Raw genomic sequence first — 20,200 nt, 5'->3', positions numbered from 1 at the left:
GTAAGGCTCCCACAGAAAGCTGTAATGCAAAAAGCTTAAAGATCACAGTGTGAAAGAATTTTATGTAAGATAACAGTGCTTCACTGCAGCAAAAAAAGGCTTATGAGAAACCAGCTAATTATGATGACAAAAGCAAGTAAGGATAGGAAGGTGCAGCCTCTCTTTTAGATTGTTGACATTAATGCCAGATTACTCCAAAGAATAACAGGGATCATCTACATCTTTTAAACAATGCAGAAAAATGAAAGAAGGAGGAACAGAAATAATCTGAAGGATGGAGGACATGCACTGCAGCTGGAGACCTACAGAGTCCACTCTGTCAAACTTTTTCTACAGAAAACTGGGAAATACTTGGACTAAAAACGCCACTGGAAGACAATACCAGATGCTTACATGATTCTTTGATCTATGATAAACTAGCTCAACAAGGAAGTGAAGCCTAAACACATTCAGCTTAGCTATAAGGAACATAATCCATGAAACAGTTTTTATATTAAACCCCCTCTCACAGGAACAGAAAACAGCACAGAGCTCCTCCAAACCCTGTGGTGCCAACACCTGGTCTGCAATGCTGGTCCATTACATTGCCACAGAGATCTCTCCAAACAACTGAATCAGTCTCCAGATTAGCAGAAGGGAGAGCAGCTCTGCACCACACAGCCTTGAGTCTGATGCCAGAGACTTTCTAATGGGGGGCACATGATGTTGGAACGTAACAGGCATGGCAAAGAACTGGGCTATCACCCTACCTCCCACCTCCCTTAAGTTTTCTAAGTGTTTCAAGAATATTCAGCACATTGGTACATTTAGCGCAGGCATTATTTATAAGCTAATGCTCTCAAGTCTGGACATCTCTGCACATGGACAAAACAGATTGTTGAGATATCTAAAATCATTAAAGATGATGAAATATGGAAGCTATTGAATTAGTTGTGCCCATGGTAAGGTGGCAGCTCAGGGTTTGCAGGGTTGGCATTTTGACATTAAAGTGTCTGAATTCTGCAGAAATCCTGTTGGAAGTGCTTGAATCTTTTTTTGGAGCTAGTCTTTTTTTCTTTATGAATCTATGAATAATAAATAGATTCTCAGGTACATTATACAATACTTTGTATCTAGCATTAAGACCTAGTGAAGCTTTCTGCATTACAAGCAGGAATATTTTCTGTACCTATTATTCCAGACTGTAATGCACAATTTTTATAATTTACTTTTTTTTTAGAGAATCTGAACTGGATGCTAGTCTTGGAACAGGTTCCCTGTTCTTGACTGATCACTCAATAAAACCTTGAATAAAACTTCATTGAGAAATGGGATTGCAGCCTCTAGCAAGCTGGCTTAAAAGCTCACTATTTGGTAAAGAATCTGATTTTGCTAGGAAGAATTAGGCATGTACTGAGAAAACTGAACAGATTCAGCCACCTCATCGGAGGACTTAATCAGAGGACTGATTAGTTCTTGCATAGTGATTGGATGTAGGTAAAAGCTGTTGCCTAGAAGCTCACACAGCCAAATAAGGCAAACATTTGATTTAAGAGATTAAGAGAATCAAAGTGATATTTGGAGATGAACTGCAGGCAAGACCTGTTCCAAGCTGGAGAACCAACTTGCGTGTTGCTGTTTCTTACTGCTAAACAATCTTCCCATGACTCTGTCAAAGGCAATCTTTTTACTGGGCTGCATTTATTCTTTTCTGGGGTAAAAAAAAGTTGACTGAATTATACCACGAATAATTCATGTTTTTCAAAGGAAAAAAGATGCCAAACAGATTATTTCTAACTTACCTCTCCGATTAACAGGATCCTTAGCTACATATGCAACATAGTCAGTTGTATCCTGTCAAAAAATAAAGGTATCTACAATGAATGCAAAAAATCTTTGCACTGATCATGGCAAAAGGTCATAGTCCAGAGTGTGTATGTTCCTCTGGGTACAGTCTCAAATGACATGTTTTGCTTTACAGTTGTATACTACTTAAACCCCGTAACAATATTTATGGGTTTTGGTACTGATCCCACCACTGTGCTTTCTCCAGACTGTGATCTATTCCAGCAGAACTTAAAAATCTCTCCCAAGGCTTTGAAAATCAATTAAATAAATTTAGTAGGATTTGGATCAGGCCTCATTTAGAAGGGAGTAGAATTACAAGTCTTCAAACTACCCAGACAATTTGGTTCAGAACATGAATAATGAACTAGTTCTGTGGCAGGAAGAGTGGGAGTAACCGAGCAACAGCGTTTATTCATGTGTGGCAAGCAGGTGTGTTTACTGACTACAATGCCATATGGCACAGAGGTTGGCTGTGACAGCTTGGCTGTGAGGTCAGCCACAGCTTGGCTGTGACAAGCAGTATCCCAGGATGCTCTCCCCCAGACCATGGGCAGCTCCCAGCCATCCCCATTGCCACATGCCAGGTGGATTTTCTGGCAAGAGCAGGCTGACATCTTCTTTGGGGATCTTTTGCTTGCTCTCCTGCCACCCTCACACTCCTGTGCACAAGCAGCGCAGACTTTAATCATTGTGCAGATGAAACAGAAAGGCCAGTGCATCTGAGAAATGTGAGGCATCCTGGCACATCTGGAAAATGCCATATATCTTCGATGCAATCAAGAAGTCCTGGTTAGACCTGGTATTTCCTGACATGCCTGGCTAGTCAGGTATAGCTAAACCTGGGGTATATATAGGATACACTACACTTGGATGCATAGATTTATCCAAAGCTTTTTCAGGTGACTGATCCAAGACCATTGACAATTATGTCAAGATCTAATGTCATAACAAACATCAATCCTCAGTTAAAAGACAGACTTTTTCAGCTTAGCTTTCTCTAGTGCAAGCACACACCACCACCACCCACACAAGATAAATCACTGTGCTGCATGCCTATACAATTTCCTTCCCAAGCAGAGGCCAAGAGAAATGATGAAGCACATTCATGGTTCTGGTGACAGATGTGTAGCCATATCACTTAATGCACTGTTGGAAGGCACTCAGACACAGGAGTAATGAGGTTGGTCTGTTAAAAAAGCACAGCAGAGAAGAATAGCCCTAGCATTTTGTCCAGTAATTTCTTATGCACCCAGTGACATAGTATCTGGGCAATTATTTGAGTGGAAGTAATGAGGCACATCAACACATAAGGGGACGATAAAAGTGGCTATGTCTAATAGTAGCAAATAAAACAGAGCCAAGGTAAAGGCCTGAGAGCTGTCCCACAGTTGTCCATACTGTTTAATTATCGCTACTCTCACTTGCCTGGTTGTACTGGTTTTCCAGGCCATGATCTGAAATTCTCTGAGGGACCAGCACATGCTGGGCATCAATCCCAAGAGGCGGCTGGAAGGGAAGATAATGAATGTGTGCATGCAAATTGCACTGTGCTATTTAGTTTCAGGGCCAGAAAACAGGACACAGATCATTTTATTTACTAATACAGACATAGCTAATGGATACATTTATGCCTGAGTAAATCATAGATCTATCTCATAGCTAGCGTGGGTGTGAGAGACCGGAACCACCTACTCTTTATTTCATCTAAAGCTCTCAGATTCAAGCTGACTATAACAAAATATTAAGGACCTAAGATGGGCACATTTCACAGTGGTTAAATTAGAAGACTCCCATCAAAAGGTTATACAGGGCTGGGCTGATGCAGCAAAGTGGTCCCTGACAGTCAAAGACTGAAGACAAGTACAAATATGGTACAATTTTCACCTCAAAGAAATTGAATTGTGGTGCTAAAATCTGAAGGCAGGGCTGAAACTGAAAAACTACTGCCTTCAGGGACCTCTGAGAGACCTGCCTGATTAGGCCTTACAAGATCTGCCTGTTGAAATTTCAGCAGGCATCTCCAGAAACAGATGTCTTGTCTATCAGCCTGGAAACAGTCACCTGAAATGACTATGGATGAAAATTTAGTGTATCATAAGGAGGTGCTGAAAAGAGCTAAAGCAGATCCAGATTCCACAGTCTTGGAAGTGAACTAAAAATTAGTCCAAATTGGTGTGTAAAAGGATTTGGTGGAGAGATTTTTAAGCTTCCATGTGCTGACACAGCCAGAAACTGTCTGACTCATTGCAAAGGGGAATATTGAAAAAAAAAAATATATATATATATATATGTGGTATTCAAGCTGTTCTCCAAGACATTGGAATGCTTCTCCAGTGGATATATTTTGAATGATGAAGGTAATTGATGCTTAGGGAGTGGGAGGAAAGTTGCAAAGCTAATTGCTGGTGTGAATGTGTGGCAGATATCCAGAGCAGAAAACTGGACAGGGTGAGAAGTCGGGGGAGTCTTGCTTCTAAATAAACGAAACTTCAAAATTCAAAATAAAAGAAGTATTCCCTGAACAAACATGGGCACAGATCTGGGTTCCTAGTTCAGGATGGCCTTCCTCCATCCATTTTAAATCTCATATGAGGAGATGAGCTTATTGGCTGAGCCCAACTGTGTTTGGTGGTGGCAGTCCTCCACCAAGTGGAAGTCATTAAGGGCTGATGAAAATTATGTCTGGACGACCTTCAGATAAGTTAATAAAGCTGTGACTTAAATCACATCCTTGCATTTTGTCTTCTTCCATGTGCACGTGGGACAAAGGAACCACCTGCTTTATAAACAAGCTTTTGATTTGAAGTTGTGCAAGGTACTAGCCCACTGAGACAAGCCTGTACAGTGTCATTAAATACTCACTTACCCTCTTCACCCCAGAATGAGATCACCATGTAGTGGTCTAATTGGGAATGCAACTTTACAGTTTCACTGTCTCGTGTAGGCTCCCTTACACCATGCAATTTCATTTCTCTGGTAGCCCACTGACTCAGTAGCATGATTTTTATCTCTAAAACGTTTGGAAGAGCTTGATTACTCCAAATTCAATCTCTACTGCTGCTCCTCTCCTCTTTCCTAGTAATTCATCTATCAGTGGGCAGTGTGCAATGGTGTTTCCAGGACTTAGCATTTGGGATGGCAGATGGGGAGCGAACAATCTTCTTATGGAGGCAGGGAACTGTGCTAATCAATCCTCTGCCCACTTCAGGAACTGTTCATTTACAGTATCCACTGCAATCTGTTGTATTTCAAAGCTGCTGTTGATCCATCTTTTGTGCCCCAAATTGTTATGATGTGTTCTTTTCCTTTCTGAAAGTAAACTGAGCTCAGCAGAGCTATACTAAGACTGAAGTTTGCCCTTATGTTTTCTGAGGATAGTGAAATGAACAGAGAAAGTGCCAAAGAACTTCAACTTAACAGAGCTGAACTGAGAGAATTAACCCACAAAGCAGGCTGGAAATGGCCTTACCTGTAGTACATGACTGACAGATTCCATGATGGAGGAAAAGGCAGACTCATTCAAGTAATCTAGGTTTAAAAGCTTTCAGACCTCTAAGGTAAGAGGTGAGCAATGTTCCTGTTTTATAATTCTCTCATTCCTTCCTGGGTGACAAATACTTTTAAAGCACATTTAATATGCCTTTGGATGGACTGCTTATAAAAACAGGAGAAAATGCAACAAGCAGGAGTCCGTGTTTGATCTAAATGAACCAAATGTGTAGGTGTATCTGAAAGCTTTGCAAAACTAGGAAGATCTGGGCTTTTCCTGAAAGCCTGTCTTCAAGCTGCATCAGTGTAGCGAATATACCTGAAGGCAGTATTTAGTACAGTCTCCTCAATGCGTACTTAAAGGCAAGAAGAAAAAAGTAAATGCATGCATTGCTATAAATATAACTGCAACATAGTCTGTTACTGTAAAAAGTACAGAAAAAAAGCCAGTCAAGACAAAAATTCACACAACACCCATATGACTATACTACATTACTCTGAAAAACAGAGCCCTGCTTATCAGTTATTATATGAATGCTTACAGCCCTTTGATACTTTTTGTTTCAGTCAAAGAGAAGGATCTATGACTGCTTGTCAGTCGTTTTCCTCAAAAAGAGTTTGATGGCAACAATCGTTTTATGAAACAAGAAACAGAAGCTATTGTGGCTATATTTTTCTTTCAATGAGCAACGCAATAAATTTTGTCACATAGTCCTCATAAAGCAATATCTACGTGGGGGAAAGCTTTAAAGAAATGCTTACCGGATCACCTCCAGACGCAAAGGAAATAGACTGCATATGGTGATTTGCTATGATCTGTATGGGTCAGAAAGGATAAATGTGAGTCAGTCAGTTTTCTTACAATTTACCCCTTTGATTTTTTTATTTATTTTTTTTTTTGCATAGGGGTGAAAATCCAAAACCAAGATCAAAATTACCTCTGCATTTCACCTACAAGGAGTGCAAAGAGTGGCATGATAATATAAAAAAACTTAAGGATGAATGTATCTGTGCTGGTGTTCTTTAAAACAGCAGCGTGGCAAAATTGCTAAATGTGCTCAGAACTCCAGTAAATCATATAGATCTGTCACATAGTATCTTAGGAGAAATTTTAATCTGCTAAAGCTCACTTTCTTTATTGCAAATAGTGATGAATGGAGCAAAGGGTCCTATTAATCAAAATAGTTTTCTGCTGATGCCACTCCAGTGAAATCAATGAAATCATGCCAATTTGCTCACCAGCTAAGGATCCTAACACTGCTTCCAATACCTACTGTGTCATTTTATGTTTCAAACACCAACTTCTTTGCAATACGAAAACAATTTTGAATCTAGCTGCAATGTAGCATTATGGACAAACTCTCAGGCATACTCCAGGGCATCTGAAATTCAATTTGCTTATGTACAATTTGAACTAATATGATATTTCTTTAGGAAGAGACAAATTATCATGAAACTAATACAAGGAGAACTGCTCTGCTCCTTTGCTGTTCTGAGGTTTAACTTCTGAAATCTTTTAATAATGAAATCATGAAACAACCAAGAAAGAAAAGGTCATTTGAAAGAAAATTTCACTTGATCATTTGAGTCACAGAAACCATGCCAAGGAATTTGTCTGGTATAGGACAGGCCCCTTATTTAGTGCCTCAGAGCATGTGATAATAGTAATTTGGATCTTAATGGACCACTTTGAAGAGACTACCACATACTTTAGAAAAACATTTTGGAAAAAAATGAGGATAAAAAGACATTCTCTGGGCTGTTTTCCCCATCTTGCATCTTAAAGACCTGAACTAGCAACTCTCTTCCTTGGAAAGAAAAAAGCCTGACATGAGTTTATCTAGATCTAGCTGCTTTGCTAACTCAGAGAGAGCTGACTACTATTCGTAGTGCTTCTTTCATATCAAGAGTTCTTCATTTTCGGTACTCCCGCTTGTCCCACAGCAGCCTCTGAAGATGTGATTAATTTTTAGCGTTCAGTGGTAAACCATCATTCTCTTACTTATCAGTGAGGATTTCTTTCTCTTTTCCCCTAAAGAAGTGATCCTAACAATAGAGATGTACTAGTGAAGATTTGTTGCACATTTAATGTTTGTCACTATCTTGAATTGTGCAAATAATGCAATCTTTCAGATCAGCATCATAAAACACAAAAATTACTTCAGATTGCCTGAAAACTTACTTTTCCAAATTCTAAGAAAACAGAAAAGTGCTTGAAACCATCAGCTGATGTCAGACTTTTTTTTTTTTTTTTAAACTTCCACAGCTAAACAGTTTATTTATTTGAGGTTGGGGTATTCCCCCCACCCTCAACACCAATGTACAGCAAGGCAAGGCACAGCAAATTACCAACGCTTTGCATTGCTTAATATGAAATGATTCACAAGTATTGGCACATAGTTTAGAAACATTTCAGTCTACCCAAATCTGCATTATAAACGACAAAAGAAAATCATCTTCCACTCATCCCTGCTTAACATGTTCTTGTGGCTTAAGCCCAGCCAGTAATTAATCCCCATACAGCCGCTCACTCACTCCCTCTTCACCCAGGGGTTGGGGAGGAGAATCGGAAAGGAACGTAAAACTTGAGTTTTGAGATAAGAACAGTTTAATAACTGAGATAAAAGAAAAACAAAAGAACAACACTAGTAATAGTAACAGTTATAATAAAAAGGAAGGAGAAGGAGGGAGAAATGAAATCCAAAGGGAAGGGAGAAAAGAAAACAAGTGATGCACAATGCAACTGCTCACCACCCACTGGCCAGTGCCCAGCCAGTCCCCAGGCAACGATCAACAGCCCTGGAACAACCCCCCCACCCAGTTCATATACTGACATGATGTTCCATGGTATGGAATATCCCTTTGGTTAGTTCAGGTTAGCTGTACTGGCTGAGCCCCCTCCCAGCTTCCCATGCCCCTCCAGCCCTCCTGCTGCCAGGTCGAGAAAAACTCAGAAGTCTTTGACCTAGTACAAACACCCCCCAGCAATAACACAAAAACATCCACATGCCATCAACATTGTTCTCACACCACAGCCAAAACACAGCACTGCACCAGCTACTAAGAAGAAAATTAATTCTATCCCAGCCAAAACCAGGACATATGTTCACAAAACTGTTGTGCAGGGGATACATGCACTTGCTTTACTCCTATCCCAAGGGCTAACAACATTGTCCTATCTTTTCTTCCCTTCCAGCTACTCTGGGAAAAATAGGCTATTACAGAAGTTCATAGCCATCTTCCTGGGTGGGGCCTCAAAGGACAAATCTGCTGGGCAATGCTTATTTTCAAATCAAATACTTGGCACAAACAAGAAACCCTTAAGGGAGAACACAGCCAGACTGGGATCTCTGAGAAACCAGATGTTTCCCAGTCCGGCAGCACCCCGACCAAGTCTATCTCAAAAATAATTATGTGAGAGAAAGATAAGCAGTTTTTTCAAATCATAGAAAAGGCAAAACATCTGCGGAATGATTCCTCCCTGAGATAAATCAGTTTAACTCCATCTCTACCCTGACTTCAGCTGAAGACAAGGCGACTTTCAAGGTCTGGCACTTTTTTAGTAGATCTAATTAACACCAAGTTCCTGTGCTTCTGACTGGTGTCCACTATCCCTATGAAAAGCACTGCTGTGTATATTCCACAATAAGGCTCCAAACCACTGCAACTAGCCATAATGCTGCTTCCACAGTTTCAGTGCTCCCTGTAGAAGATTATGGTTTTTTTCTTAATAAGGATAAAAACTAAGATAAATCAATGAAAACTTAAAATAAACAACATTTTTTTAATAGACAAAGTGTGTATTCTTTCTTATTTTTTAATCCTGAGGCTCCAAGGACAGCAGGAATTTCTTTTTATTTTCTCTCTGGCTGTATCTAGGCAGAAAGTTGTGTGCCCTAACGCAGTATGTGGCTCACAGCAAATAGAACAGCAGTGACTACGCATGCCTGTCCGCTTTCTCTTTATATATACCCTGAGCAAGGATTTTTCTCATCTCATACATCATTCACAATCCACTGCAGTGATTCCCCACAGTCTGTCTGTACCTTCAGCACAATGAAGAAGAAATAGGCTGCTTGAAACAGGCTGCCTTGTCTCTCTAAAAGATTAGAATTTCACTGCACTGCAGAATCCCTGCGGCTGTATTTTTACCAGCGTCTTAGGAATAGATTGCTCATTAAGGCTCTAAATTGGAAGAACGACAACAAAATTGGGAACATGCATTCAGTCCTTTAGCCACTTACTCCAAATGCATCCCTTTTAACATTCTGAAAGTTTGTAATTGTACCCAACAAGAACTCCCACGACCAGAAAATGCCATTTCATGTCGTGGGTCTTTTAAGAGCAAAACTGATCTACCAGAAACATAGCAAGAAGAAAATAATTCATCAAAGCGGTGTTGAATACTGGAACAAACTATGACTCCTACTATGCTTTATATGCTGTTTTCATTCATTTTATAGACATTATTGAGGAATAATAACTTTGAGCAACTGAGTATTTGGGCAGAAGCAAATAATGGTGCAGTAGGCTGTTCATCAAAAGCCTCACAAATTAATACGGCAGTTACACTCACCTGTTTTGTATCAGGAGTCATTAGGTTTAAGCTGGTGGTGGAGATATTCAGCATTATGCTCATTCCTGCAAACTGAAGATTGCTCTTTCCCAAGATGCTAGAAAGAACTTTGCTTGGTGGCTGTGAGGGGGATGAAAAAGCACATTTTTGTTCTCTGTTTATTTGGGATGACCTTCATTGTATGCAGGGTTAATTGCATCTTAAAGGTTTCTAATGTTGCTGACTTTCCAAAGAACACTTCATCGCAACAGCTGTTTTCCTCTGGAAATAATTTTTCATTTATACTACTACTGCTACTGCTAATAATAGTAATAATAGTGATAATAGCTAGGCAGGTATTCATACACTCTTGACCTAACAAAATAGGGGTTTTGTGAGATAGCGAAGTCTCATCTTCACCAAGGGACCAAGTAAGCAGACTTAAGATGAATGCTTTAAGTCAGTATCTTAAAATGGCATGTTCTTATTCTATAAACCCCATTTCAGCTCCTGAAAATAAAGCTGTAGTTGGCATCTACTGACTGCTCTACCCCCTTTCCACATGGAAAGTGGGACTCCAGTGATACTGAAGGAATGCTCACAAAAAGAGATACGGTGTCGTTGTTATCTTGTAGACTTCTTAACGGTAAGAAAACCCCCAGACATAGGCTAAAACTTCTGTATGCTGGGGTACAACACACAGCTAAAGATTACTCCTAACTCAGAGCATAAGTACAAAGTGTTGGAATGTAATAACGGGGATGTAATAATATGATAACTTTTTTAGGCCTTTCATTCACTAGATCTCTGGAGGTTTTGTAGCAATAAAAGTTATGCTGCTAAAGCAAAATCTGAGCAAAACCTCTCACCTTTAACAGCTATGAGGAAACATACAGCTGCATGACAGCAGCCTCATTCAGATAACCTGTAAAAAATCATATTCCCCAGCCAGAACAGACCAAGTGCTTCCACTTTTTGTGCTTGCATTGGTGGATATTTATGCTGGTCTTTAGGATAGAAAGCAAAGCTGTGAACGGAGGCCATGTTCTTCTGCCACTGTATTTGCATTTGCCTCAAGCTGCCTGCAAGCTTGGGAAGTTTTCTCCCTAGTAGGATGCACACACTTGTGTTTCTTTACTCCTTAAAACTATCATATATTAAGTTTTAGCTTCTTATCCTTCTGTTTAATTGATTAAAAATACACTACCTACATACTGCTCATATGTAATATTTGTGCTGCACCATTTTCACTTTGTCATGTTATAGAGCTAGTACTTCATTAACTTCTCTTTAAAATAAGCCCTTTTGAATATTTGTTTCTCTTCTTTCCTTAAACCTTCATGAATCCTAGCTCATGCCTAGAAATCACCTGCCCACAGTGTGGGTAAAGGTGAAAATTTGGCCTCAAGAAGTACATGTCACCTAAGCAAAACTCGTAAGCCACCGGTGGCAAAAATATGCTGCAAGTGCAGACTGGCAAAATATATCTGTCTTTTACACTTATCTGAATTATTGTTGCTGGGCAAATTTTCTTCTCAGTCAGTACACTTACTTTAAAACTTCTATTCCTTTTCAATAACTGATAAGCAACATTGCTTCTAAAATCAGTAACACAGCAAGTTATCTCACTAGGCACTTGGGACTCTGTTTATCCTACTTTTCCATGATACTTTCTGTCATTTTGCTTTCCAAGGAAAAAGTTGTTTTCCTTTTTACTTTCAGGTTTAAAAAAAAAAAAAAAAAAAAAAAGACAGAGAACATAGAAATGCCAATGAGATAAATGTGGTAGTGGTGGTGGCGGTGGTGAAACCACAACCTTAGTTTCTCAGACAATTTCGAATTACACTGTGACATATGTTGTCACATACACCTTATTTTACCAGGGGAAGATTCTCCACTGCAGACAAGTTGCATTTCATCCCATCCCTTTCTGCTGCAATTCTGTCTAGATGGTGGAGCAGCTGGAAAAGCAGGCAGACCTTTTCCTTCACCTGCCCATTCTCCTCCTGGACCCAACAACACACACAAAGGCTGCAATTAATTGCTTTCTATGCTCCTTCCCTTAGAGTCAGCATTAAATCCTGGCTTTGCCAGCAGACCCCTGGTAGAGTAGGCGGTGCAGGAGCTAGGCTGAGGATTACCCCACTTGTTGCCTGCAGATCCTAACTCCTACCACACAAATAAGAATAAAAGCATGGTAATAACTGTGTCAGGCTGTTGCCTAAACTGCCGAATTACTGAACTCTGATTTAACGTAACAAGTATGTGCACAGAGTTTAGGTCAAGCTGACCCACCCTCTCCAGTCGTTAAATGACTCACCCTCCCAAGTACCCACCATCTCAAGTCGTCAAACTGATGAATGAAAGGACTTCTAACCAAAGGAGTCAATCTTGGGAAACAAAGAACAGATAATGATAAGACACCATTATGTTATGTAAATTATGCAGAAAGAAGCCTCCAACTGAGAAACTTCTGGCCACAAGAGGGGACAAGCTGATAAGGTGTTTCAAATGACAGAAAATTGGTTGACAGTAGGAGAAAGGAAATCGTGGTCATGGGAGATCATGACCTCCAACTCAACAGATATCCCTACCCCGCTGAGAGAGGGCAGAGCCCGCTCGGGGAGCACGGCTAGTTGGCAAAACCCTTCAGCAGCGCTACCTGAGGCTGCCACTGATTTGCGTCAGAAGTGAGGAACTTGTAACCAGTCCTGTGCGTGAATGAAAATGAATGTGTGATGTACTGTGAATGTGCAAGTTCTCTGCTGTATGTGATGTGTACCCTGGAGTAACTTGGTGTGCGTGTTAGGAGGAAAGATCCCCCGTGCACCCAGCGCTGCAATAAACCAGTGTTGGCTTTCTAAACTGCCACTGGGCTTGGAGAGCTTTCCTGGGTACAATTTTTGGTAACAAGGCTAATGCCCATTGGACCTGCCATCAGTGCTGGCCACTGAGGATCAGCCACAGGTGCTTATGGAAAGAGCATAGGGAACAGAGGATCACCTGGTATGTTCTCTCAATTTCCAGAGATCAGTGATTTCCAAACTCATTAATTGTCACTAGTAGAGCTATGGTCCAAGAACAGATCTAATAATTTTCAAAACTATGTATATTTTTGGCCTCTGCAATAGCTTCCAGCACCTATTTCAACAATTTAGTCATGCATTTTATGAAAAGGCATCCCTTTTTGTTTAAGTTTTCCACTTGCAATCTACAAAGGAAAGACAAGAAAAAGGAGGGGGTTTCTACAGTAGGAGCATAAAGGCAAGCCACAATCTTTTTCCTAGATGTACTCGTACTCGTAGATGCCTGTAAAAGCAGATACTGATGAAAAGGGCAAGAGGCAACATACAGTGGGTGAAAACAGCCAATACTTTAAATTACTAATGACCTGCAATTCTCAAAGCTACTTTAAAGTCACCTGCCTGCTGTGTCTGGCCTCCTCTGTGTTGTAACTAAGAAAACACAGCCAACTGCACTACAATAAAAGAAAATACCTTTCGTTTCTTGGAGGTTCCTTTGGCACCAGGCACAGCTTCACAAACACGACTGATTGCTTCCCTGAAGAGACAAAAAAAAGGCTTTATGGCAACCAGATGTGTGGTTTTCTTCATTTTACTTGAAATGCACTGGGAGAGAAGAGCTTCAGACCATATTTCTGTTCACAAGTGAGGATAGGTAGTGGGTCAGTTAGCTCTTCTCAGGGCTAAAAACAGGTGTCATTCAAATTTAGATTACTTCAGTGTGAAGCAGAAGACAGTAAATATTCCATGTAGTGTAGGAAGAGTACCTTCAGAACTACAAAGGATAAAATGTTCTGTCACACTATTAAAAAAAACTTTTCTCATCATAAATTAAAATATTTGTCTTTGCACCTTATTAAGCCATGAGGAATCTGATCATAAAACATATCTTTAATCAAATTGCTTTACACCTTTTTTTTCAAACCTTTCTTGTAATGTAAAAAACCTATCATCTTTCTTACTACTATAATATGCACTTTTCCAGTCAAAGCAAAACCACCTGGCTTTAGATAAAATCAGAATCCTAAAATATTCCTGGTAATATGCATGTTGTATACAAAACATGCAATGTACAAAATTTTAATTTGTTCAATACAATCTGAATAATTTCTTTGTGGCTCTACTTTTATATTGTAAGCAAAATTAATGCCATTAACATTTTGCTTTATCTTTCTAATATTATTTCATTCTTCCAATCACAGTCAGGTTGAATGAGAGAAATGCATGTTGAAAATTGATTTGACTTCTTATTGTCTCATAGGACAGTAACTGTATACTGCAAAAACTCTTGAAATCATCTACTGCTACAAACAAGTCTTAAAGATCTTTTCAGTATTTAACAACTTATCTGAATAGCCAATCTGGTCTGTATTCAGAATTTTCTCCCATGCACACAGGGACCTTCCTGAGACCATTAGCTACAAAGCTGTAGCAGATCTGTCCCATTGATACTGTAGGACAGAAGGGCAGAAGGGTTGCACAGGGACAAGTAAAGGTGATTCCAAGCCTTGTTTAGCTGTTTTAAATACAGATTGAGATTAACAGCACATTATAATTAGACATAAACCCATGCAAATAAGATGTATTTTACGGGGGAAAGAATACAGAATGGGAGAAAATGAACTACAAGCTAAAGAGCAGTCAAAATAATCTAAACCTTGAAACATCACATTGATAAAAACAAGGATTATTTTAATTTTGTGCCGTGTGCAGGATGGTATTTCAACTATGCATTAGGTGAATGCACAGGTTCAACAAGTAAGTCAGGAGAGAAATGTCATATAGATATCAGCATACAACATATATTGGCTCAACGAATGCCACAGATTTATCCAGTGGCAATCAGTAATCACTACATAGTTATGCCTTGTCTGCTTTTACCTAGGGCACATTCCAAAGTTCAAATCACCTGAAAGAATCATATGAACTTATTATTTTTTGGGGTGGAACAGGCTATGCAGCAGGTTTAAAGTCCTGTCATTCTGAAGATTTTTTTTATTTATAGCAGTTTTTCTAATACATATATATATATATATATATATATATATATATATATATATATATATATATAAAAAATAGCAAGCCGTAATCAGAAAAGCTTTCAGACACACAATCTTTTCTTCAGGTCTAGAGGAGAGCTTGTTTGTTCCACAGCTTGTCTTTTTCCTTTTTTCCCCTCAAACTACATCTGCTCAACTAATAAAAATGCCTCTCACTGCAAGCCCTGGCCTGCATATGCCCTCAGACCATCACAGCTACAACAGCACTCCATTTCACAGTTCAGCATTTTTATTTCACTCCTGTATTTACCACAATGCTTCTTTAACTAGAAACAAGTATTTTAGTTAAAGTAGCTACTCACTTGTCTTACAGAACAAGTAAAAATTGTTTGGTTTAAAAGAGCAGCCCTGATGCATCCCAGAAATACAGCACCTCAAGCACCACACACAGTGATTGTTGTGATACCATGACATAGGTTACTTTTTCATGAAAATGTAATGGGAAAAAGAAATATTATTCTTCTCCACCAAAAACACTTTACTTTGACTCAGGAAAAGCAAACAGACATTATGCTATAGAGAGCCATCCCCTCAGCCTTGCTACTGAGGTAGTACTTGCGGTTTCCCATCATTTTTTTGCACTGAACCAAATCCTTTGGAGGCAATGGAGTGGGAATTCCAGGCCTGTGGCAGTCCCAGCCCACTGGTATCTTTCAGACCCATGCCTCTTGCTTCCCCAGGTGTGTCTGAACTTCTCCAGCATTTTGGCTGCAAGTTGCTGGCACACAGGTGTCACCAGCACTTTATCCTCTTTGCCTCCTCCAGCTGTCTGATTAGTGCACCAAGACCCCTCACAGGTTTTGCTCTCACAAAAAGGATTTGTGTTTCAGAGATACAAACTGTACTTGAGGGATAAATCTGCCTGTAACTTCCTTTCTCTTCCTGTTTGCCTCCACTGTCTTCTCTCTCTAGCAGCAACATGGAGCAGGTAGGAAAAAAACGGAATTTTCAGGCCACAAGATCTGACATAAAACATTTACAAGCTTCCTATTTTTCTGGTGCAGGGCTGGGATTTGTAGCGGGTTTGCTGCTACCTCTCCTGCCTGCCAGCTCCTGATAAATGGAAAGTGTGTTACTCAGCAGACCCGTCTGACTCAAGGACCTTGCTGATGAAAACCGCCACTTTGAGCACAGGAGGGGAAGCGCAGGGGCAGGAAGGGCTGATGCCCAGGGCTGGGGCTGGCAAGGCAGTGGCGGTTACTGTTCGTACACCCTGCCAGGGCAAGCGCTGAGCGGCTGGAAGGGTAAAATAGACATCCTCTCAGTCAGGGACAAACCACTATAGGTTTTCCAACTGCCTGTCTTCCTTTTAGTAAACTACCTTGGTTTTACCAAACTCTGTGATCCCAATGTCTGCAGGAAGACTGGAAGTGGGGGGGAAGGACCTGAGGAAGGTGACAGCTTGGTGAGACACAGGTCAGATGAGTCAGGACGTCCGACCTTGACTTTGACAATTCTTTTAGCTTCTGGTTTTGACACGCTGCGAACACTGAATATATTCAAGCAGCTGTGGGGTTTAAGTTAACAATGCTTTTGATGAAAATGTCGGGAACTTCAGAAAATATATTCATATAGCAATTCTGCCTAGGCAAGGTTGGAGCAGCCTGGCAGCAACTCTTTGTGTACCAGCAACAAAAGGCACAGCACTCTCCCCATCTGGGAGTTAAGGAGTCTTAAAGAAGTCTGATGAAAACAAGAAAAAGGACAGCTGAATACCCCCCACCACACTGATACACACTTTTTCTAGAAGGTTCCTGGATCTCTCTGTTCAGAATATTCTAGATAATTTTGGGAGGCAGTGTCTTTACACAGACAACCTGGTGATGTGGAAAAGACATCCTAAAGACTTCTTTCTAGCTTGCACTGCCAGGCAGCACAGGGCAGGTAAAAGCTTTTTTTGCAGTAAATCAAATTTGCAGATGCCTCTAGAGCACAAACACCCGAGCCACAAATCAAGCCCAGAAATAAGATATTGCTGCCAGGTTAAGAGTGCTGTTACCTGGCTGGTGTGTGCAAATGCTTGTCTAAGGAAGGCAACAGCAGAAGTTCCGGACATACTTGCATGGCTAAACGGTTGCACAGAATTTGGAAAAGCTGGATGTGACTATATTTGCTTCCTTGTCGAATAACTTTCTTATTGGAATAGACACATATTACACCTTTCTAAGCCACATGCTGTTTCATTAGCTAGGCTCAGATAAATACCAGTGTAGAGTTATCTTCATCCCTTGTAAAATTAGTTACTGCACTGTCTGCAGTAGGGACCACATGCTGAGTTCCAAATCTGTCCAAGAGTATTTTCTGCTTTGCAGATGGTCATACTGTGGAGTCATTTTGTTGGCACAAAACATGTTATGTATTTTGAATATGATTTCAGCATGCAAATGTATCCCATGAAAAATTACCAATACGCATTTTCTGAGGCTGACCTGCTATAAAATTACTTCTCTCAGGGACAGAAAAAAAGACATTTTACATTGCCATTTTTTCCATTAAAAAGGCTAATGCCCTGATATTTTTCATAGCTTTAGTCATATTTTACCCTGACTGTTATATAAAGTAGCCTACTCAGGAAGCTCTGATCTATTCCTTTATGAAACACCATCACATGAAAGTACCCTCCCCTTCTTGTGGTTTCAAAGGGGGTTTTGGCTATAATGCTAGGTTTTATGGTTGCTGCTTTTAATTGATATGATTTAATTGATTAAAAAGCAGAATTCTGGAACTCGTATTTCGGGGAAATGACAGGCACATACCAATTGCATAGATTTTCTCAACATATTTTAGAAAAAGTACAGCCATCTCTTCTGAGACAAGAAACTGATTAGTTTTTAGTCTGCAGTGTTTTGTATGACAAGACATAAAACCTACCAATATCCTCTTGCTAGTATCTTCTACCATCCTATAGTTACTAAGTTTATCTTTGCCACCTCAAAGTGTAGGGCTTCACAGGTTAAAAAAACAGACATCAAAAGACGGACTTTTTAAAGAAAAGTATGACAAGCCTAGAAGAATTGTACAGAAGGCTCCCAGGTATTTCTTAACCGTATTATAATCCTGTCATTTTTAATTTATAAATCATTACCATGTTGGTTGTACCAGTATTTCCTGAGGAGAAATAAAGTCTATACTAAATGAAAAAATAACTTGCTTCTGAAAAAGAAAAAAACAGAGACCAAAAATAATTTTTAGAAATCCATTTAATAACTGAAGTATTATTTGTTCATTTGCAAAACAGGCAAAATGAGTGTGTGCTGTCCAAAGCACAGGGGATATTCACAGGCTCTGAAGACTAAACCACTATATTACTTCTTACACAACTGTAAATGCCAACTGGCAAATTGACCATATTTGGAAGATGTAAGGATGGAGAAGTAGGTAAGGAAAACAGAACAGAAAGTATGTATAGGAAGGGTAGGCTAACTGTGTGGCATGGATGCACCTACTGCCACAAATTCAGAGTACCATGTAGGCAGCACCCCTGTGGGGAAGTCCCCAAGACAGTGCCACAGAGACCAAGTGGTGACATTTGTCACACCAGCCTGACCAAAGCGAAGCCTGTCCTGACCGCACAAGAGATGGAAAGCCTGGAAGAAAAGGTTTGCAGAATAAGGCAACATCAGCAGATGTGGCACGCAAGCTGTTGTCAATCGTAGAGTAAGGAGATGACGACTCCTCCTTTTCTTCCCTCAGCTCCTCATTTTGTTTCTTGAAACGAAGTTTTTTCACATGTAGAAAATCTACAAGTAGAAAATGAAAGGAAGCTGGCCGACTTCATTTTTGGTTTATTGAATAAACTTCATACAGTAAAAGGGTTGTCTTTGGCAACTGTTAGACATAAAGTACCACATGGTATTAGGGATGTATAGATAGTATGCAATCTATCCAATGGTTGCTATTCTTATGCTCCTGCATCTTCACTGTGAGACTTACATCAATCTGCTAACAGGAGTCAATGCACTTGAGAGGACTCCCTTGCTTTTACTGCCAAAGAAACTTTTTATCCATTGGTATGCTCAAAGACAGCTCTGTTCTCACTATTTACAGATGATGTAACTTTTAAGGAATATTTGAGGGAATTTCAGTACAATCCGTACCTTCTTTTTCAACATGCAAGTAAGTTTCAAAAACTCTGTTTCATTCATCAGTAACAGGGAAGTCTACCTCGAATCTGATGACTTCTTCTAATACAGTAGTTCTGAACAATGCTCTTATTTTTAGAAATGGAGAGTGAAACTGTTTATCCAGTAGCACAAGTTATTTAGATACATCTCTTCACTCTGCATGCACACACAGTCAGATTTGTGTTTAGCAAAACTGGAGCAAACATATCCATCTTTATCTTACAGCGATGGGAAATGCATGCCACCAACAGGCGAAGCCAAAGAGGCATACAGCTGCTCCTCCACCGCTGAGAACACAGTCATACATATCTGCATTTAATCATTATTTAGACTCTGACAATCTTGGTCCAAAATTTGGGGTACTTTTCAAAGAGGAAACCTCTTAAAATACTGGTTGCATTTTTTATGAACATGAAGTGATGGTATACAAAACCTTGGTTTTGCATGCACACCTACAAAAGCCTGCCTTTGCACAATCCTCCACCTGTCAAGAATAAGGTCAATGACACCAAAAAACTAAAGAAAAAGGTACTTGGAGGTTTAGATCTGTTAGGTAGCTCAATCCTTGAACATCTTTTGTGACCTTCAGGCTTTATTCCACTCAGCCTGGTCTCTAGCTGTTTATCCTAGTAGTAGTCAGGCAGATGCAGAGATAGAAATTAAAATTGTCTTTTGTTGCTAAATCAGGATCATAATAACCTCCAAACTGGGTCCAGCCTCAGGTCATTTACTATAGTATCTTCTCTCTCAAAGTGTAGTGCACCACAAGTATTTCAAAGCAAAGCATAGGAAACCTTACAAAAGTAAAATGCAAAAATTTAGTCTAATGAATATTTTTCTCTAACCCCCTCTTTGGCCCCAGGTCCAAAGCAGGATTTTGGAGATAGATATCTTACAAAATCTCTTTTTTATTAGAGGATTAAGTTCTAAGACTGACATTTTGAATAACCCCATAAGATATATGACATTTTATAAATATACAAGTCATATATTAGCAAAAAGGACCTGTCATACGAAAAACACTCAAATTCCTTATGCCTTCATTTCTCTGTGTAAACAAGCTGCTAGGTGCTATTAGCAAAAGAACTTGAGAGTGTGTCCATTTCCAAGGTGTTAGGTAGT

General features: G+C 39.8%; 1 protein-coding gene across 2 annotated transcripts in view; it reads right to left on the bottom strand.

Moving 5' to 3' along the window:
- Positions 1-20,200, bottom strand: part of SHC3 (SHC adaptor protein 3) — a 103,969-nt gene that overhangs the window by 19,474 nt on the left and 64,295 nt on the right. For both annotated transcript variants that reach the window (XM_056325540.1, XM_056325539.1), the window contains 4 exons: positions 13,369-13,432; positions 9,893-10,012; positions 6,079-6,132; positions 1,782-1,833 (listed from right to left, as the gene is read on the bottom strand). In XM_056325540.1, coding sequence (XP_056181515.1) covers positions 1,782-1,833; positions 6,079-6,132; positions 9,893-10,012; positions 13,369-13,432 — 290 coding nt within the window. The remainder of the gene's footprint in view (positions 1-1,781; positions 1,834-6,078; positions 6,133-9,892; positions 10,013-13,368; positions 13,433-20,200) is intronic.

The sequence above is a fragment of the Falco biarmicus genome, chromosome Z (assembly GCF_023638135.1).
Source record: "Falco biarmicus isolate bFalBia1 chromosome Z, bFalBia1.pri, whole genome shotgun sequence".
NCBI classification, from domain to species: domain Eukaryota; kingdom Metazoa; phylum Chordata; class Aves; order Falconiformes; family Falconidae; genus Falco; species Falco biarmicus.
The sequence above is the reverse complement of the archived record's forward strand: the minus strand, read 5'-3'. Positions and strand labels throughout refer to the sequence as shown.